The sequence below is a fragment of the Pleuronectes platessa genome, chromosome 8, assembly GCF_947347685.1.
Source record: "Pleuronectes platessa chromosome 8, fPlePla1.1, whole genome shotgun sequence".
NCBI lineage: Eukaryota > Metazoa > Chordata > Actinopteri > Pleuronectiformes > Pleuronectidae > Pleuronectes > Pleuronectes platessa.
The window spans coordinates 23,694,837-23,711,846 of NC_070633.1; the positions used below are offsets into that span (position 1 = coordinate 23,694,837).

Consider the following 17,010-nt stretch of genomic DNA (forward strand, 5'->3'; position numbering starts at 1 on the left):
TGTGTGAGAAAACAAGCCGTTAGCGGATCCCTGCTCCAGCCTGTAGAGGCAGTGCTGAGCACAGACTCGTCCAGTCAAACACCTGCAGGTCCCTTCTTGACACACAAACACACACACACACACACACACACACACACACACACACACACACACACACACACACACACACACACACATCAACTCTCGATACATACATACATGTTCATAGAAAACAAAGACAAGTTCCGCCCCCCCCCCCCCCCTCTTTCATTCAAACTTGAACTAGAGCCATTTGACCTCAGCGAAATAAAAATGAAATATTTCTTCCTTGTTCTTCTTCTATCTGCTCTCAAGCCCTGTAATCTCATTATGTAATTTGTTTTGTTACATGACTAGGTAACCTGAGGTTCTGCTTCAAAGCCATGTTACAGATTTATGCTGTTGTTTATCTTCTGTTGGTTAAAGCCTCTTCTTGCCCACAGCCCACCTGGACTCTTCACTGGATTTCTCCTTCCTCCAGGTCTGAATTGGCAGAAAAAACTGGGGCAGGAATGATGATGCTGAAGAAATCCCACTTTGTTGTTTCTGTGCAGCTGCTCTTTAATCTGCCTCATGTGTGCCGTCCCATCACCGAACCTGCGCCAACCTGGATAATAAAGTGTAATTATTCTCAGCTGCTCCCTCGTGTAAAAGTGTTAAATTGCTCGAGTCCTGCAGCGTTCAGCTCAGATAAGATTGTTTCTTTAGAGAATGGAGGCGGACAGCCAGTCCCTCTCCTCACCACACCGAAGTTGTGTAGTTGACACAGAGATAAAGTGTTTGATGCTGGACTCAGGCGTCAGAACGGACCAACACCGAACCCCGAGTGCTTCACACAAACACACACACGGCTCAGCTTCACGCTCTGTGAGTTATTCTATGTTTTGCTTCGGAGGGAAATTGGTGCACTTTGGCCATAATTGTTTCAAAACTGCCGGCTAATTATGACCTTTTGAAAACAAAGTGTACAGATTGAATGTGACATTCTGCTGTGCCTGCAGAATATAAACGCCCTGGTGCACTGGCTGAAGCCCAGTAAAACCTAATAATGGAAACCAGCGTGTCCTAACCATTGCTTTAACTGAACTGGAAGGCTATTTTCACAGGTTTCTGTCTCACTGACCCGCAGACGAGAAAAAAGGAGAACACAGAGAAGTTCTCTCTCAGATTTTGTTGCTGCAGCTTTTCTGCTCTATTGTGTATCGTGCTGTTGTTGTGTTGCCATGGTAGAGTGATTAAAAGATGAAAGTTCTCTCCGGGATCGGATCAGTCGGCTTTGAATCAAACACGAGACGGACTTCCTGCATGCTCCGAGTGCAGAGGGTCAATCCCACTCACATACACAACACAGTGTTTATCAATCCCTAAGCTAATGTGGAAGAGAAGTGTAAAAGTGCATTTATATTATCAGAAGTTTCAAGTTGTTTGAGTTGAGTCGAGGTTCATTAAATTAAAATTTCCCCGATTAGTTCCATTCTTGTATTTTTATATTTTAGTAAAACCCATTCAAATAATAATAATCACTATGTGTGTGCACACCTCTGCCAAGGCCCAACAGCCCCTTTGGATTCAATCAGGCTGCAGCAAATTCCACACACACAAAGATAACAGTCCACTAAATGTGTTTTATTTGATCTGTCTAGATTCATGAATTATTCACTGAGAAAAACACAACTAAAATATTTAAAGTAGTAAAAGTGTGTGTACCAGGTTTATACGTCCAGTAAATTTTGGACAGAACAAATAAATGGAAAGAAAACATAACCTGCTTGGCACAATAATAATGATGTTATATTTTGTTTATATATCACTTTTAACAAAGCTCAAAGACACGTTATTCCCAAGTCTCTGATATTAAATGTATAACTTAACCTAATGTATACATAGTTCTTTGAGTATTTGCAACATTTAACCCATGAATTGTAAAGAGTGACCACTGAACAAGCCGAATAACGACAGTCACTGGAAATATGGTGCAGAAAATCAAGGGGTAATCCAGTAATAATTCTACAGTTGTATCATAAATCCCTCCCAGTCAGAGAGAAGGAGCCGGAACAGAGAAACGACAAAGTCCCCAGTGACAGATTCATCCTCAGTGTGGGAGCTTTGTGGCGACAGTCGAGACGTGTGAGAATAAGAATCTGTAATCTGCCGCTGACAAGGGATGTTCTGCACAAGCTTGAGTTACGATCTCCAGCTCCTCTCAGACAAGTGACGATCACAGCTCAAGACTTCTCTCAGTTTACTTATAGAACATAATCAGATTTCTGGCTTCTGATGATCAGTTTTATATTAAGGCAGAGAACAGCAGAATGAAAGACAGAGGTAAATCAAAATACAACGAGAGAGCAGAGGTTCATCAGATGACAAGTTGCAAAACAGTATTTAATGCATGTGTGTGTTTAAATTATAGAAGTTGAACAGATCTATTGAATAGATTATTACCAGAATTATGATCGAAATATATTTGCTGTTGCAAGTTGATTAGATTTAAACATCATTTCTTAAAGAAAGAAGTATTACACTCCTGACACACACACACAAACACACACACACACACACACACACACACACACACAAACACACACACACACACACACACACACACACACACACACACACACACACACACACACACACACACGCACACACTCCCACTCCCACTAAGAGTGATCTTTACCAGAAGTTGTTCCAGCCTGCTGCCTGTCACAGTTCATGGATTTCAATGGAGCATATTCACTCCTATTCCCACCATCTGTTGTGATCATTTTAGAAGAGAAGCATGTTCTTACATTTACATCTGTATTTGAAACATGAAAGACTGTGTGTGTGTGTGTGTTTGTGTGTGTGTGTGTGTGTGTGTGTGCAGATGTGTAAATGTTATATGAGTGATATAATCCTCTGCTGCCATCAAGTGGAATAGGGAGGTCGTTGCAGTGGTTGTTTCTGAGGCCTCCCAGTAGGAAGGTTCAGGTGCTCCAGTTTGTGTGTGTGTGTGTCTGTTTTTCACCAGGAACTTTAGCTTCCTGCTGCACATTGGGGTTGATGGGCGAGTGTGATGAAGTTCAGTGGCTCATGCTGTTGACCCATGACCTTTTATTAAACTTTTGCTCCAACGAAACACAAACTAGCTGTTGCATCCTACAGCTGTAGTAGCTTAGCTTGTACCAGAACTTACCCTCTGGTCAATGTTTCCCAGAATCCTTAGTGTCACTGTAACACACACACACACGGATCTCACAGCCTGCAGTGACCTCTAGTGACCTCTCGCTCTCTTTCCCACCCGGTATCATCTGGGATTGGCTCCAGCCCACGACCCTCAAAGGATGTAGGTGAAGGACTGTAACCACCTACATAGGAATGCATTATCTTGTTGTTTGATCATCACAAAAATAAACTTGGATTATTTTTATATCTAAGTTCATTATTGAGCTTTGGAGGAGACAGAGACAGACTTAGTGTTTCCCCTGCTTCCAGTATTTGTTCCAAACTTTGTGAACCGTCTGCTGGACACTGCTTCATATCTGACAGACAAAGATTCAGTCACACAACGTATGTCTTGTCGGTGACCTGTGGAAGCTATATTTCTCCCACTGATCCAAGTTATCGTTTCAGCTCTTTCACATTTGTTTACTTTCTTTTTTCTTTTTTTTTAAATCGGTCACACATTTAGTTCCGAGCCACATCAAAAATTTTGATATCTGCAGATACTTTCTCCCAGTTGCTCGACACTCTGTGAAGCTCTGGGGAGTTCGGGGAGTTTGGTCGGCCTCCTCCTGACGCTGAAATAAAACACAGTGGTTAGAGTCTTAGCACTGGAACGCAGCCATAGACAATACTCTGCTGTATATCAAAGTCAAACCAAATTGTCATGTGACATGGTTTCATCCAATGACGTGTTCGGCTGATGCAGAGTTCAGGATGTCATGTAAGGTCCTTCGGTCCCATTCAGACTAACCTGATTTCACTCATTTCTGAAAGATGGACACATCACAGATACATTTCTTATTAATAATTGGACCAACTTTTGATGCTTACTCTAGATTTTTGGGAAATATAACATTAAGTGAGCCTGTCTTTTTTTTCAACAGATGATAAAATGGGGACGGATGAAACCTCTGGGCCAGATTTCATGTTTACTTTGACCTACTGTTCCACATCACTACCACAAACTTTAAAACAATTCCGTTCAGATATTTTTAAATATAAACTAATGACTGGTAGGTATAATGTATTGCTTCTTTTGTGTCCAGTGAGTTTAATTACTTTAAGGTCAATTAGAAATGTGAACTTCACACCGTAACCCATCACCAAACACGATCCTGATTGCTGAATAATATACAATAAATAGTCAGGCTCTCCTATCAAGTCACACTGCAGGGTGGTGCTGTTCTTCTCACTACCAGGAGAGGGCGCTGCAGCTCTTGTGAGGGACAGAACATTCTGAAGCTCTGAGGAGAAGATAGATCAACATATGGATTAGCGATGGGTCCAATATTTACAGACATCTTGTAAAAGGAAAAGAGGAAAAGCCATAGTAGGATTAACAACATTTAAAACCTGTCTTGTTGACTCACACTGTCTTCATTGAGTAAAGAACCTTAACATCTTATCTTCAAATATTAAGAACACAGTGCTTCTTTTTTAGTTTGAGACAAGGTAAAACATCTACTACTAGTATTGAATAAGCATCTTGTCAACTAGTATCTAATCAGCATCTTATCAACTAGTATTTAACTAGGATCTTATAAACTAATATTCAATAAGCATCTTATCAACGCAGCATCTTCATGTCACAAACACTGTGAATGGAGTGGTAGTTTAAATATAACATCGCTGTAATAACGTCTGTTTGCCAGCAGGTGGCAGTGTCCATTATAATACTTGGAGCAAGCTCTGCTGGATCAGATCAGTGTTCTGACTCTGAAGTTGAACGATTGAAGGAAGGAATCAATCAATAAATAAATAAATAAATAAATAACATTAACAAAAAAACACACAATTAAAAATAAAAAGATTTGAAAATACATAAAAGTAATATTTAATCATATTTATAATAATAAAACGGGTGAAAAAACATTTAAATAGTTCTTTGTTTGAATGAATGAATAATAATTACATTATTTATACAAACATAGAATATAATGAAAACTAAAATATTTGTCTTGCATTGTGTATTTATTTACGACACCATTCTTAAAATTACACTGCAACAGAACTACCTATAGTGGTAGAAGAAGAAGACAAAGAAGATGATAACGAGTGAACAAATGATTGAATGAATGAATGAACTTTTACCACTGAACCCTGCAGCTCTCCTGCTTCTCTTTAAGAAACTTCATCATCTGTCGCTGACTAATGATTTCAGCTGATCTGACTGGAAGAAGAAGAAGATGAAGATGAAGATGAAGTAGAGAGTGAATGAATGAATGAACCCTGCAGTTTCCTCCTGCTTCTCTTTAAGGAACCCTCACTTCATCACCTGTTGCCAACTCATGATTTCACCTGATTTGACTGGAAGAAGAAGAAGAAGAAGAGGAGGACGATGATGAAGGACTGAATGAATGAATGAACCCTGCAGCTCTCCTCCTGCTTCTCTTTAGGAATCCCTCTCTTCATCATCTGTCACCAACTCATGATATCACCTGATCTGACCAGGATCTGACTCGAAGTAGAAGAAGAAGACTAAGAAGAAGAAGAAGAAGAAGAAGAAGAAGAAGAAGAAGAAGAAGAAGAAGAAGAAGAAGAAGATGATGATGATGATGAAGATGAAGGACTGAATGAATGAATGAGGCCTGCAGCTCTCCTCCTGCTTCTCTTCAAAGATCCCTCACTTCATCATCAGTCACTAACTCCTGATTTCACCTGATCTGACTCTCGTCTCCTCCTCGCCTCCTTAAACCGCTCCAAATTTGTCCGGCGCCCTCCCGCCCTCTGATTGGCCCGCTGGCTGATTGGCCCGCGCTGTGATTGGTCCACAGCTCGGCCGTGGGGACGGTTCCGGCGAAGTCACTTTTTGTTTTGTCGCCTGCGGCTGAAGTTCGAACGCAGCCGCAGCAGCCGGAGGCGACGCGGACTCAGAGGATTCGGACCCCGGCTCTTTACACCGGGAGGGAACTCGTGTCCTCAGAAGAGAAACTGTTTTTCTCCTCTCGGTCTTTTCCGTGATTCAGAAACTCTGCAGCGGACTCACGTGTTTCCACCTTCAGCTTTTCACTGTGGTTCTCTCTCCGCTCCACGTTTCTCTCTCTCTCCTCAGTCGCGCGCTGAGTTTCCTCGAGCCCTCAGAAGTTTTTGAAGTGTCCGGTGTTGCGGTGACACGCGCATCTCCCCGCGGTGCTAAAGGAACGGAAGGAGGCGATTTGCGTGTTTGTGCGGGATGAGAAACGTGCGGGTCTGAGGAGATCTCATCTCTGCTGGAAAACAGTAAGTCCGACTTCATCTCTGAATAAATAAGTACATATTTAATAATATAAAGTCTTTACAGTAAAGTGGATTTGATCTTCTCATCACTTTTACACTAGTTATTATATGTATTGTAATCTTTCCTTTTACTCTAACATATTAAAGTCTCATTTTTGTCACATTCATATAATCCTCATTGATATTAATCTACTGAAGCTGCTATTTGCATTCCCTGCAAATACATTTTCTAACATAACAGGAACCACAAGCTTTACTTTGACTTCGTTTCAGGGTTTTAAGCTCATATCAAGATAAACAATTTCATATCAGTAGAACTATGACCATAAATGTCACATTATTACATCTTAAGTTTAAAGACTCCTGAGGGAAGCTTGTGATTCTATACTCGTCTTTATGGGCAGAGAACAACTGGTACTGGATACACATTTTTAAAACTCTGAAGAAAAGCAATAAACATATTATACATGTAGTACTTTGTTATATAACTATTGAAGAAAATTACAGATGGGATCATTCTTATTGTTGTTTTATTGCCCAGACACATCAACCTAGAACAAAGTGTTTTATTCAGTGAATGTTTACTTGCCTTCAGTTTGGTTGAAAAGCTTTAGCCTTTATAATAAGGTTTTTTATTTGGCTTGTTAGTAAATTATTTTAAAGAAGTGATATATTAAATCTTCAGTTTTGGTTCATCCTAATAAAAACGGTCACCCTTGAAAAAAGGCGTCTTACTGTGAACTTTTAGTTTCTTGACATCTATTTGGATTTTATGGAGTAAAGATTGATCTATTAACATAGGCCACCAGTAAACTGCTTTCCACCAGTACAAATCTGTGTGTTGGTAGAAACTCTCCTCTTGTTGGTCACATATCAATTATCCCACCCTGTGTAATGTGTGAGTGTGATTCTGAGACGCGGAGGTTTTGACAGATGCTGATCAGAGACGCAGCAGGTGACGCACAGAAATAAGACCTCATAAGGTCCAGAGGAGAATTTATGTGGCGGAAAGATGAAAACCTCTGTAAGGGGAGACATGTGGACAGGTGGACGGAATAAATCTGCGAGGGAAAAATTGTTTGGTACTTGTGGAAGATCTCTTGCTGCTGTTCAGAAGAGCCGGGACAGATTTATACTGGTGACCACTCGGTGACACTTTCCTCTGTGCAGGAGAAAACATTTAGCAAACACGAGACCAAAAAACTGGAGGTTAGAACGCAACATGTTGTAAGTGAGAGCTTCTCTGTGTCCTGTACCTCAAAGTTCAAGCTGGTTTGAAAAGACAAATTAAATGATTGAAACTCGTCCAGAGAAGCTTGAAAAGTATTAAAACCCGAGACGACTCATTATGAGCGGCACATGTGTGATTATATGCATGTGCAGGTTTCACATTCTCTCCAGCTGTCAGCCAGTCGCTAGTAAATCATGTTTTAATTCCATCGCGCTTGCAGCTATTCTGGCAGCGATGAATCAAACGCAGTAATGAGTGTGGCTGGAATCAAACACACTGTGACAGCAAACAATACAGCTGTTTAAATCATAAAGGGATGATTTATACACGGACATGTCGTCTGAATACTCCCTCAAGATGGGAGGTGATTCCTCTGTCTCTGCTAAATACAGATATTTCACCTGTTATCCTTCATTAAGCGACTTCATTTAATTTCCCCCTCAGGTTGAAGAGTCTGAGCTGATCCGTCTTCCTGAAAAAAGCTCAACCAAAATGGAGATTTTCTGTGTGTGTTTGTTTCTGAAGCTGCTCCTGATGTCCGCTGCTGCCAGGGGTGAGTAACAGAAGCACTGGTTTCAACAGAGACACGAAACAAGACGGTCATTATCATATTGTCAGGGAAAATAATGGATGTATCATTATTCTGCAGTGCTTGCAAAAAAAAAAGCTTCTTTGTTTAACATTTGAAGCGTCATGTTCAGTTGTTGGATCCTCGCTGTGTTGCTGCTGCTGCTGTTCCAGCCCCAGGAGTTGTTTTTGTTTTTACATAGTGTGGTTTTTGAAATGTTGTGGTTTGACTCCTCTGACTGTCTGAGGCCAGAAGCATGATGGGAGGACAATAGTAGATCAGGGACAAACTTCAATTGTGTCTTTTCTACCACTTTTTAAAAACGGAAACTTTAATAACTGACGCATTAGACACGTGGCCTTGGATGAACTTCAACTTTTTTTTAGATCAGTCCTTGAACTTTGACTTGGTGTTCCGCAGCGTTCTGCTCTTGGCAGGTCGTCTCGATCCTACCTGGAAGTGGTGTTTGCTATTTTGCAAAGATTCTGTCTTGTTTGCTGTCGAGCGGTGATCCTAATTTGTTTTTCCCACCCGAGCCGTGCTGGCAGGTCAGAGTCTACATCTGGCACCACACACACCAAAAGCCTGTCTGACCTTTTAAGCCTTCAAATCTGTCACCACACAACATACGATTTATAATGCGGCCAAGTCAGCAATATGAATAAACTGTAGTAAAAGTCCAAATATATGGAAATGTTGTATATTATGGTATACTGTATAAATAAGATATTTAAGGTATATTAAATCATGCTGAATTTCTACTCTAACTCAGTACTTACCCATCCAACAGCACTAGTCTGTCTCTAGCTGAGGCTTCAATGCTTTTTACGCCTGTTTATAGTTTTTTTTGGTAATTTTTACTTTCTCTTGTTGAGGGTTAAGGACAGAGGATGCCTATGAGACAACTTGTGATTTGTGAATATTGGCTATACAAATAGAATTTGATTGATTGATTGATTGAGAATACTGTCATGTTTGAACGAATACCATAACTGCGTGGAGTACTAGTGCCCTTTCAAAACCTGCCTGCTTGGAATGGGTTGTTTTCTTGGCCTGTGGTGATGCTGGTTGCAGCCTTTCTCTCTGGAGCTGATACAAGGTGAAGAGCTGCTGGAGGTCCAACAGAACCTGAGACTGTTCCACTGCTGCTGCACAAGGAGCTGTAAGAGGAAGAACCTTGAGCTGGAGAGTCAGAGGTCGTTGTTATGAACATGGCTGTTGTGGTGATGATGAGTCCCTGCTGCCGCTGCTACAGAATGATGGGTGCCATAGATTACTTTTAAGTTATATGTGTAGTGAGCAATGAGTAACAGTGCTGTGGACAAAAATGTAACTTTTCAGATTTCAGTTAGTTTTCCGTTAGGCAGTATTCAGTTTTTGAACAGCCCCACATGGAGGTCGTTGATTAGGATCATCAACAGCTCAGTTCCCTCAGCACGCTAACTAACATCAGAACAAAAAACAACAACAACAACAACAACAGCCGCACGCAGATGAGAACGATCACCACTCAGCCGGCATCATGGGCCGACAGTCACAGAGTTGGTGCCAGTTCCCTAGATCACACCAGTGATGGGTTTCCAGTGGGAACAAAGCTGCATTCAGTGAGGCCTGTGTGCAGACACGGGGCTGAAAGTAAACACAGGGTCATAGACCGCAAAGAGATCAGATTAGATTAGCCTATTAGGGAAGTTTGCTGTGCAATGCCACAGCATTTCCTCCCCCTCACTGCCTGCAGTCCGTCGACTGAGCCGGGCAGAGAGAGGCACTGGAGGTGTGGGAGAATGGAGGAGAGAGGAAGGACGAGTGGAGGAGAGGAATAGAGGATATAGGCCATTAGAGGACAGGAGTTATAATTGATGATGAAAGAGAAAGAAGGGAAGTAAGAGGAAATAGAGAGGAAGTAGAGAAGGAAGTGTATCACAGGAGCGACTGAGGGAGAAAGGACAGGAGAGGGTGAAAAGGACACGGGGAACAAACTGTCATTGTTTAGCTACTAGAAGCTGCAGTTTATCTAGTTAGAGCCTGGACCTGGTTTGTTTCTCTTGGTGAGGGTCCAGGATCAGTGTTTGAGCAATTTAACCAAAGTTACTGTGGAAATCAGTTTTCAGAAATGCAACAAAAAAGCTTTGTTTGTCTCCACGTTTGCATGTTTAGTGGATCTTGTGCCTGAGGTTCATACCATGTTACTGTGGATCTGTGGTTTTGAGTAATGCAGCGTGTCATTGGTTCTCTGTAGCTCATCTTTGACATCCCTTGTTTACAGTGTAATATCGTACAAAAGAGGAATCATTCATCTATTAATACCATAAATCTGTCTTTTGGTGGAACGTACATCTCAAGAGCTATTCTTCTTATCCCCTTCAAACTCTTTTGAATATTATTACAGTTTTTTTTTAAATCCTAAAAGTTGAAATCAAACAAAAGTTGCACAAAATGCCACAAACTCCACTTTATTCCTCAGAGAAGCTTTCACTAATTCAGGGGGCCACATTAACGAGGTCACGGTGGAACTGAATAACCTTTAGCTGCGGTGGGAGTTGCCAAGTGCCACCACTGTGATCGACCTTAAGCCACTGAGCAGCTTTACCATACGAGTAGTCCCAGGCTTTGTTCTGTGACACCAGCACGATATATGTTGAGGAACAAACCACAAGTCTGCAGCGTCCCACTATGGCTGGAATACAGTAAATAACCCCGTGAATGTCAGGAGGACAAAAACCGAGCGTATATCAGAGTGTTTACACTGAAGATCCCCAGAAGACGGCCTCTAGGAAGCAGGGCGAGTGTCTCGGGCTCTCAGCAGGGTGTGGGCCAAATGTTAGAGGAGAGAAAGGAAACTCAAATCCAAGCCGAGGCAGATTTTTATCTTTTTGTTCAGGACTGGAAGTTCAACCAGTGATTGGATCGCTCACCACAGTCATATTCACTTAATTGAAGCTGAATAGAAAAGTCATTCAGATCTAGTGGTGATTACAGTTTTCCAGTCTCTAGTACCAAAATTCTAATTTAATTTCAGATTGATTATATTGAAAACTTTTACATGGCTGGACTTCTCCACTGCACTCTAAGAAAAGGCCGAATCAGTTCATCGGTCACTTGACGATCACCCAGATGAATATGCAAACTGCAGCGAAAGGGTTTGGCTCCCGGGCAGCTGCACAAACAATGAACAGTGAAACGTGAAATATCAGAGGACAATCCAGGACATTTCAAAATTGAAAATGCTTTTATTTCCACGGAGCTCTCGGTTGCAGTAAATATAAGGCAGCCATTGTACATGTATCCAGGAAGTTATGTCTCTGAAATGAGAAGTATGGTTCGCTTCAGTGAAATGGCAGCAGCGCGGCCCTGAGTCGAATTGATAGACCCCCGAGAACAGTTTGAAAGGCTGTTACTGGAAGTTACGTTTCCCTGGGTGTCCTCGGAGTTGAGTGTTACATGGCAGCGAAGTCGGTTTTCCACCGTTAGCGCTGATCGGCCAGTGGAAGCAGGGAACCTTGGAACGGCCGAGGGGTTTTCGCTGGACCTCACGGCACGGCACGGAGATAAAGAGAAAACTGAGGAGAGGAACAGGACAGAGAAAGAGAGAGAGAGAGAGGGGAGGATATACAGGTGAAGAGAAAGAGAAAGGAGAGAAACAACAGAGCGCAGACATGACACAGAGAGGAAGACAGGCAGAGATAAGCCCGGCAATACACAGAGAGAAACAGAAATAGATGAAGACGCAACATTTATGCCTTTATTACAGCAGATGTCACATAAACTGCTCCCCAGAGGCTTACACAACCGCACTGTTTGAACTGGTGTCTGGGGCCTGTGTGTGTGTGTGTGTGTCTGCGTGTGTGTGTGTGTGTGTAGTTGAGCATGAGACTGAGCAGCTGAGAGATTAGCATTCTCCTCTGTGGGTTGAACTGCACTGAGCTCGAGTACAGGGGTCAAACACTGGTGGTAAAGTCACAGTGCATTCTGGGATACCTGCTGCTCTGGACGTATGACTTTGTTCCCGTTTGGAACAGATACTTTTAGGTTGCTTGATTGCTTTCTCATCGAGAGGCTGGTAAAAACTTTGATTGCACTTCTGTGTCTGTGAGATAAATATGAAGCTGCCACCAGGAGATGGTTCATTTAAAGAAGGATAACAAGCCTCCAGGCAGCTACAGGCCGTTATGTGAGGGACTATATCTTGGCTCGGAGCAGTGATTTTCTGCGTCATTGCTTTCTGCACATAATCCCTCGTATAACAACAACCTGCTGGGGGTTTTCTTTTGTGCATAAGAAACAAATCTAGTTTAATGTGTTGATCATCATTTCCAGTCTTTATGCCAAACTAGGATAACTGTCTCTTGGCTGTAGCTCTCTACTGAATGCACAGATGTGAGGGTCTCAATCCTGTAAAGAAAGAAAGGAAACTTTAATAGCAACATCTACAGATTCTGGAGATTGAAATGCAGCTGCAGGTCAAGGCCAGAGCCTCGAGCTCCTCTGCTGCCATTGGCCACCAGTCCCTCCGCCATGTTTTGCTACGATCACCTTGAAGATCCAAACCATACAACTAACCATCCGGGATTGAAACCAGTATTCGTATTATCCCCAGTGACATCCTTACAGGATTCCAGCAGAGTTTAGTTTTCTCTGCTTTTACCTGTGATGTTGAAAAGACTTGTTCACATCTTTCTTAGCTTCCTCCTCCAGCCGCACTCTGCCTGGAAGCAAACAGAGAAAAGAAAGGATATACCCAGAAATCAGTTGATGAGTGTGGGTTGTTTACATGGTTTCCTGATGCTCTGCTCTGTCCAAACAAATGTAATGTTTTCCAGGTGATGTTGCTCTATAGACCACCCGTCATGTGCGGGGCAGAGACAGGAACAGACGCGGAGATGAGAGGGTTTTTATTTGTTGTTCTACGAAGTGTCGAAGGGCCACAAACATTAAAAAGGCATCTTCATTGCACCGACGCTGCCAAATCAGGGATGCACATGGAGGAGCAGGAGAAGAGACACACACAGAGAGGCACTGGGGAGCGTAAACAACCGCACACACAGATGCTGGAAATGTATACAACCATAAATATGAGTAAACACATGTAAGCGTGCACACACAGACACAGACACACACAAATGCACACATACACACATACCGCAGTAACTTAACAACCTCCTGTCCCACACACTCATGACTGGGGAATGTAATTAGCAGGCCAACACTAACAATGATATGTAGGAGAGAATTGTCGTCGGGCACAAAGAACAACGGATCGACAGTAGAGCTTGAAATGTTTCAGAAAAGTAAAGGAGGGCTACAGAGAATCATTAGTTTTACTTATTATTATTGTCCTGATTTAATTGAGTGTTCGGTAAATGAAATATCAGCAAACTGGGCAAGATTCCAAATTCCCACGAACTCAACTAATTTGTACGAATGCTTTGCTTGGTCTAACCACCGGAATCCTAACATGCAGCTTGTAGACAAGGAAATATTTACTGTTGAGAAGGTGGAACCATTATTTAGTCATTTGTAGATTAAAATTCTTTGGGTTTCAGACTTTAAAGACGTCACAGTTGGAAACACTCAGTTTAGTGGTAGTTTACTAAAAAGGCTTCATTTTTATACATTATGTCAATTCTAGATGTTTAAATTAAACCCATGTTATTGTGTTTAAAGGAAAACAAACTAAAATTTACATTATTTTACTGAGTATATTTGTAACAGTAGTATTTGCACATCTCTCCACTTGGAGAACGGAGACAGAGGCGGATGAGCAGAGCAGCATCTTGATTCCTCGTAGAGTAAACGACTGCATACCACAGACAGATGCTTGAAACTGCCTCGTAGTGACCAGACCCACTCATCAGTAAATCTCCTCTGCTCCGCTCCCCTTGTTTGAGCAATGCAACGCGTCCTAAATCACAGCTCACCATCGTAAACGCCATTTGACAGACTGATAGACTCTATATGGCCTGATGGGGATAATGGGCATCTGGCTGCTGGATCCAGGCTCCATCATTACTGGTGTTAGTCATCGTTAAGGTTTCCATTTTCCACAGAAAAGCCATTTTACTAAAGCATGAGGATCAAAAATGAAATTTCAAGAAAGAACATTTCTATACCTTTTACCTTATATCAAATAAAACTCTTAATTCTGCCTGTTAACTGGGAGGTGCAGTAGATAACTCATTCTTTTCGGTGACCAACCTAATCTTTATTGTGTGGTGATAATCTTTTTGTCTTTTAAATGACAGAAAAGCTGAAATCTCCAGTGCGTGTGTGTGTGTGTCTGCTGATTACGTGGTGATTATGAGACAAAGGGCGGCTTCAAAGAGCCCAGATGACGCTCTGAGTTCCTCTTGTTAAATCCTAATGTCAGGACCAAATGTTGTCTCTCCGGCTATTTGCACAAGAAGAGCTGTCGTCCCAATGCCCCAGAATGCAACTTTCCACTTTAAATCTAAAGTCTTCTCCTTTTTTATATGTTTTACTTGAGGTTTAGATGAAATATTTGAGATATGATGAATCCAGAGTGAGACGTTCAAAACCATTTTCTCTTCTAACCTATATTTACAAAGTTTAATTTTTTTTTTTAAGTATTCATTGTGCATTGTGTGCTCTTAGAATTTATCCTGCACTGACATGAAGCCATTTGCAGGAAACCGATTTGTCGAGCTCAAGGCCCAGCCCCCCCCCCCCCCCCCCCCCCCCCCTCTTTTTACCCCTGCTTTACAGGGCCTGTTAATGTTAGAGGCTATTAGCCCACATTTAGATAAAGTCAACGTTTGCTTTGACATCGCTAATGGCGGGGTGGTAATGGGGTTGTCTGGACTGTCTCTGTGGGGGTTGTCTGTGTGTCGGGGTGATGTGAAGATGTGACGTGTGTTTGTGGAGGTGGGGGGGAGCGGGGGGAGGCAGCAGAAAGAAACAGGAGGAGATAGGATATCAAAAGAGAGGCTTTTGGGAGAGAAATGGTGAGAGACGAGGAAAGAAAGGCTAAAAGGAAGTGACCCTAAACCTCAGGCAGACTCAAAATTCATCCGCCCTGTCTGATAGTATCACATGTTCTCTATCGAACTGGTTCTACTCTTGATTTAAGCTGGAGGATGCTACAATGAACTGAAGACTCCATGTTTTTATAGATAGAGATTCAGGCTTTAACTCTAAAAGTTTTAGGATGTCCACAAATAAAGAAAAGTTCTGTCTGTTGCCACAATGTTTGGCTACATGAGTTTATACCTAAAGGCATTAGAAAGAGTTATAGAAGCTGCAAACAAAGTATATATGCAAAGTATATGTAATGCTCATAACAGTATATTTGCAGGGGTTATAGTCATGTTATTGTTAGAGCAGGTTAGAAAATTAAGAGTACGAGTTTCTTATTCATAATTTTCTCCTTCAATCCTCAAATATATGTTTTTCCTTCTAGTCTCTGCAGGTTTGACTTCTTCCCCTTTTTAAATATGACATGTTGCACATACGTCCTTCTCCTCCACTCCTCCTCGTACTCTTTCCTCCCCAGCTTTTGTGTCTCCTCTCTCCTACATAGAGCTGTATTGTGTGGGTCGTGGCGCCACAGTGCTGTATTGTGGTCTCTGTGGGTTTGGGGTATGTTTGGTCAGTGCTACAGCACAGCGGGTCAAAGGGCAGCCTGTGGATCAGGGGAGGGGAGGGGGGTCAGGGACAGGGTCTATGTGTGTGTGTGGAGGGGGGGGTCAGAGAAACCACATGCCCGCACCGGAGGAGACTGCAATAACACACCAGGAACCCCACAGGACAACACACACTCTGCTTTCACTGCTTTATCTACTCCCTGTGTCTCACTCGCCCTCAGGTCAATCACTTCATTGTCATGTATGACAGAATCACACTAATTAACACATCCAGACTCAACTTAATGACCTATATTGGTATATTTTTTAAACCAAATATTGCATAGAACAATATGAGATTTAATAGATTGATTTTATTGTGGAGCTTTTGATTTCCAGTATTTTATCATATAGTTGTTTTTATATTTATATTTCCCTTGTAAATCTTTTTCAAACAGGCACAATACACAAGACAATACATTTCCTGAGTCTTGAATCCTGAATATCTGTAAACTTTAAGTACTTCAGTAAATGTTACTTTGGAAAATCGAGCAGATTAAAGCAAATGTAAAAAGCCCGGGAGCATGTTATTCTGTTCCAGGTCACTTTGGTTAATCACCACTTTTCACTCAATGGTAGGAAAAGATGGGAAGGATGGAGTTAAAGCTGGTCTACAGGGAGGTCTGTGTGAGTGTCAGTCACCTAATTGTCTGTACTGTTCTGCCTTTACATCTCACCTCCTCTCTGATCTGTCTGTTCTCTTTGTCGCTCTCTATCTCCCTCTCTGACAGTTTAAGTCCTCTGCCACTTTCTTTGTCTCCGCTGGTTTCCCTCTCTCGCTCTCTCTCTCTCTCTCTCTCTCTTGTCTGCCCTTCAGCTAGACCCTTTCCAACTGTTTTTTCTGAACCTCACCTACCACACACACACACACACACACACACACACACACACACACACACACACACACACACACACACACGTAGACACACACAGTCTCCAGCTGTTATTCCTGATGGCGTTACAAATGAGATGCTGAAAGGTGATCGCTGCGACAGGAGACGTAGACCCTCTGTTTTCTTTGGGCTTTAGCTTGTCAGATTGGGTCTGTTGAGGGGGTGCGGGTGCGGGTTGGCGGTTGGGGGGGTGGAGGTGATGCAGTTCTCAGGGCAGCTGTGTGTTTGTGGGTAAGT

At 42.2% G+C, this 17,010-nt stretch overlaps 1 protein-coding gene across 1 annotated transcript in view; it reads left to right on the forward strand.

Annotated features, from left to right (window-relative positions):
* Positions 1-7,166: 7,166 nt before the first annotated feature.
* fgfrl1a (fibroblast growth factor receptor like 1a) overlaps positions 7,167-17,010 on the forward strand; it is a 67,021-nt gene continuing 57,177 nt past the window's right edge. The window contains exons 1-2 of the mRNA XM_053428660.1: positions 7,167-7,668; positions 8,117-8,225. Of these exons, the coding sequence (XP_053284635.1) occupies positions 8,165-8,225 (61 nt within the window). The 5' untranslated portion in view covers positions 7,167-7,668; positions 8,117-8,164. The remainder of the gene's footprint in view (positions 7,669-8,116; positions 8,226-17,010) is intronic.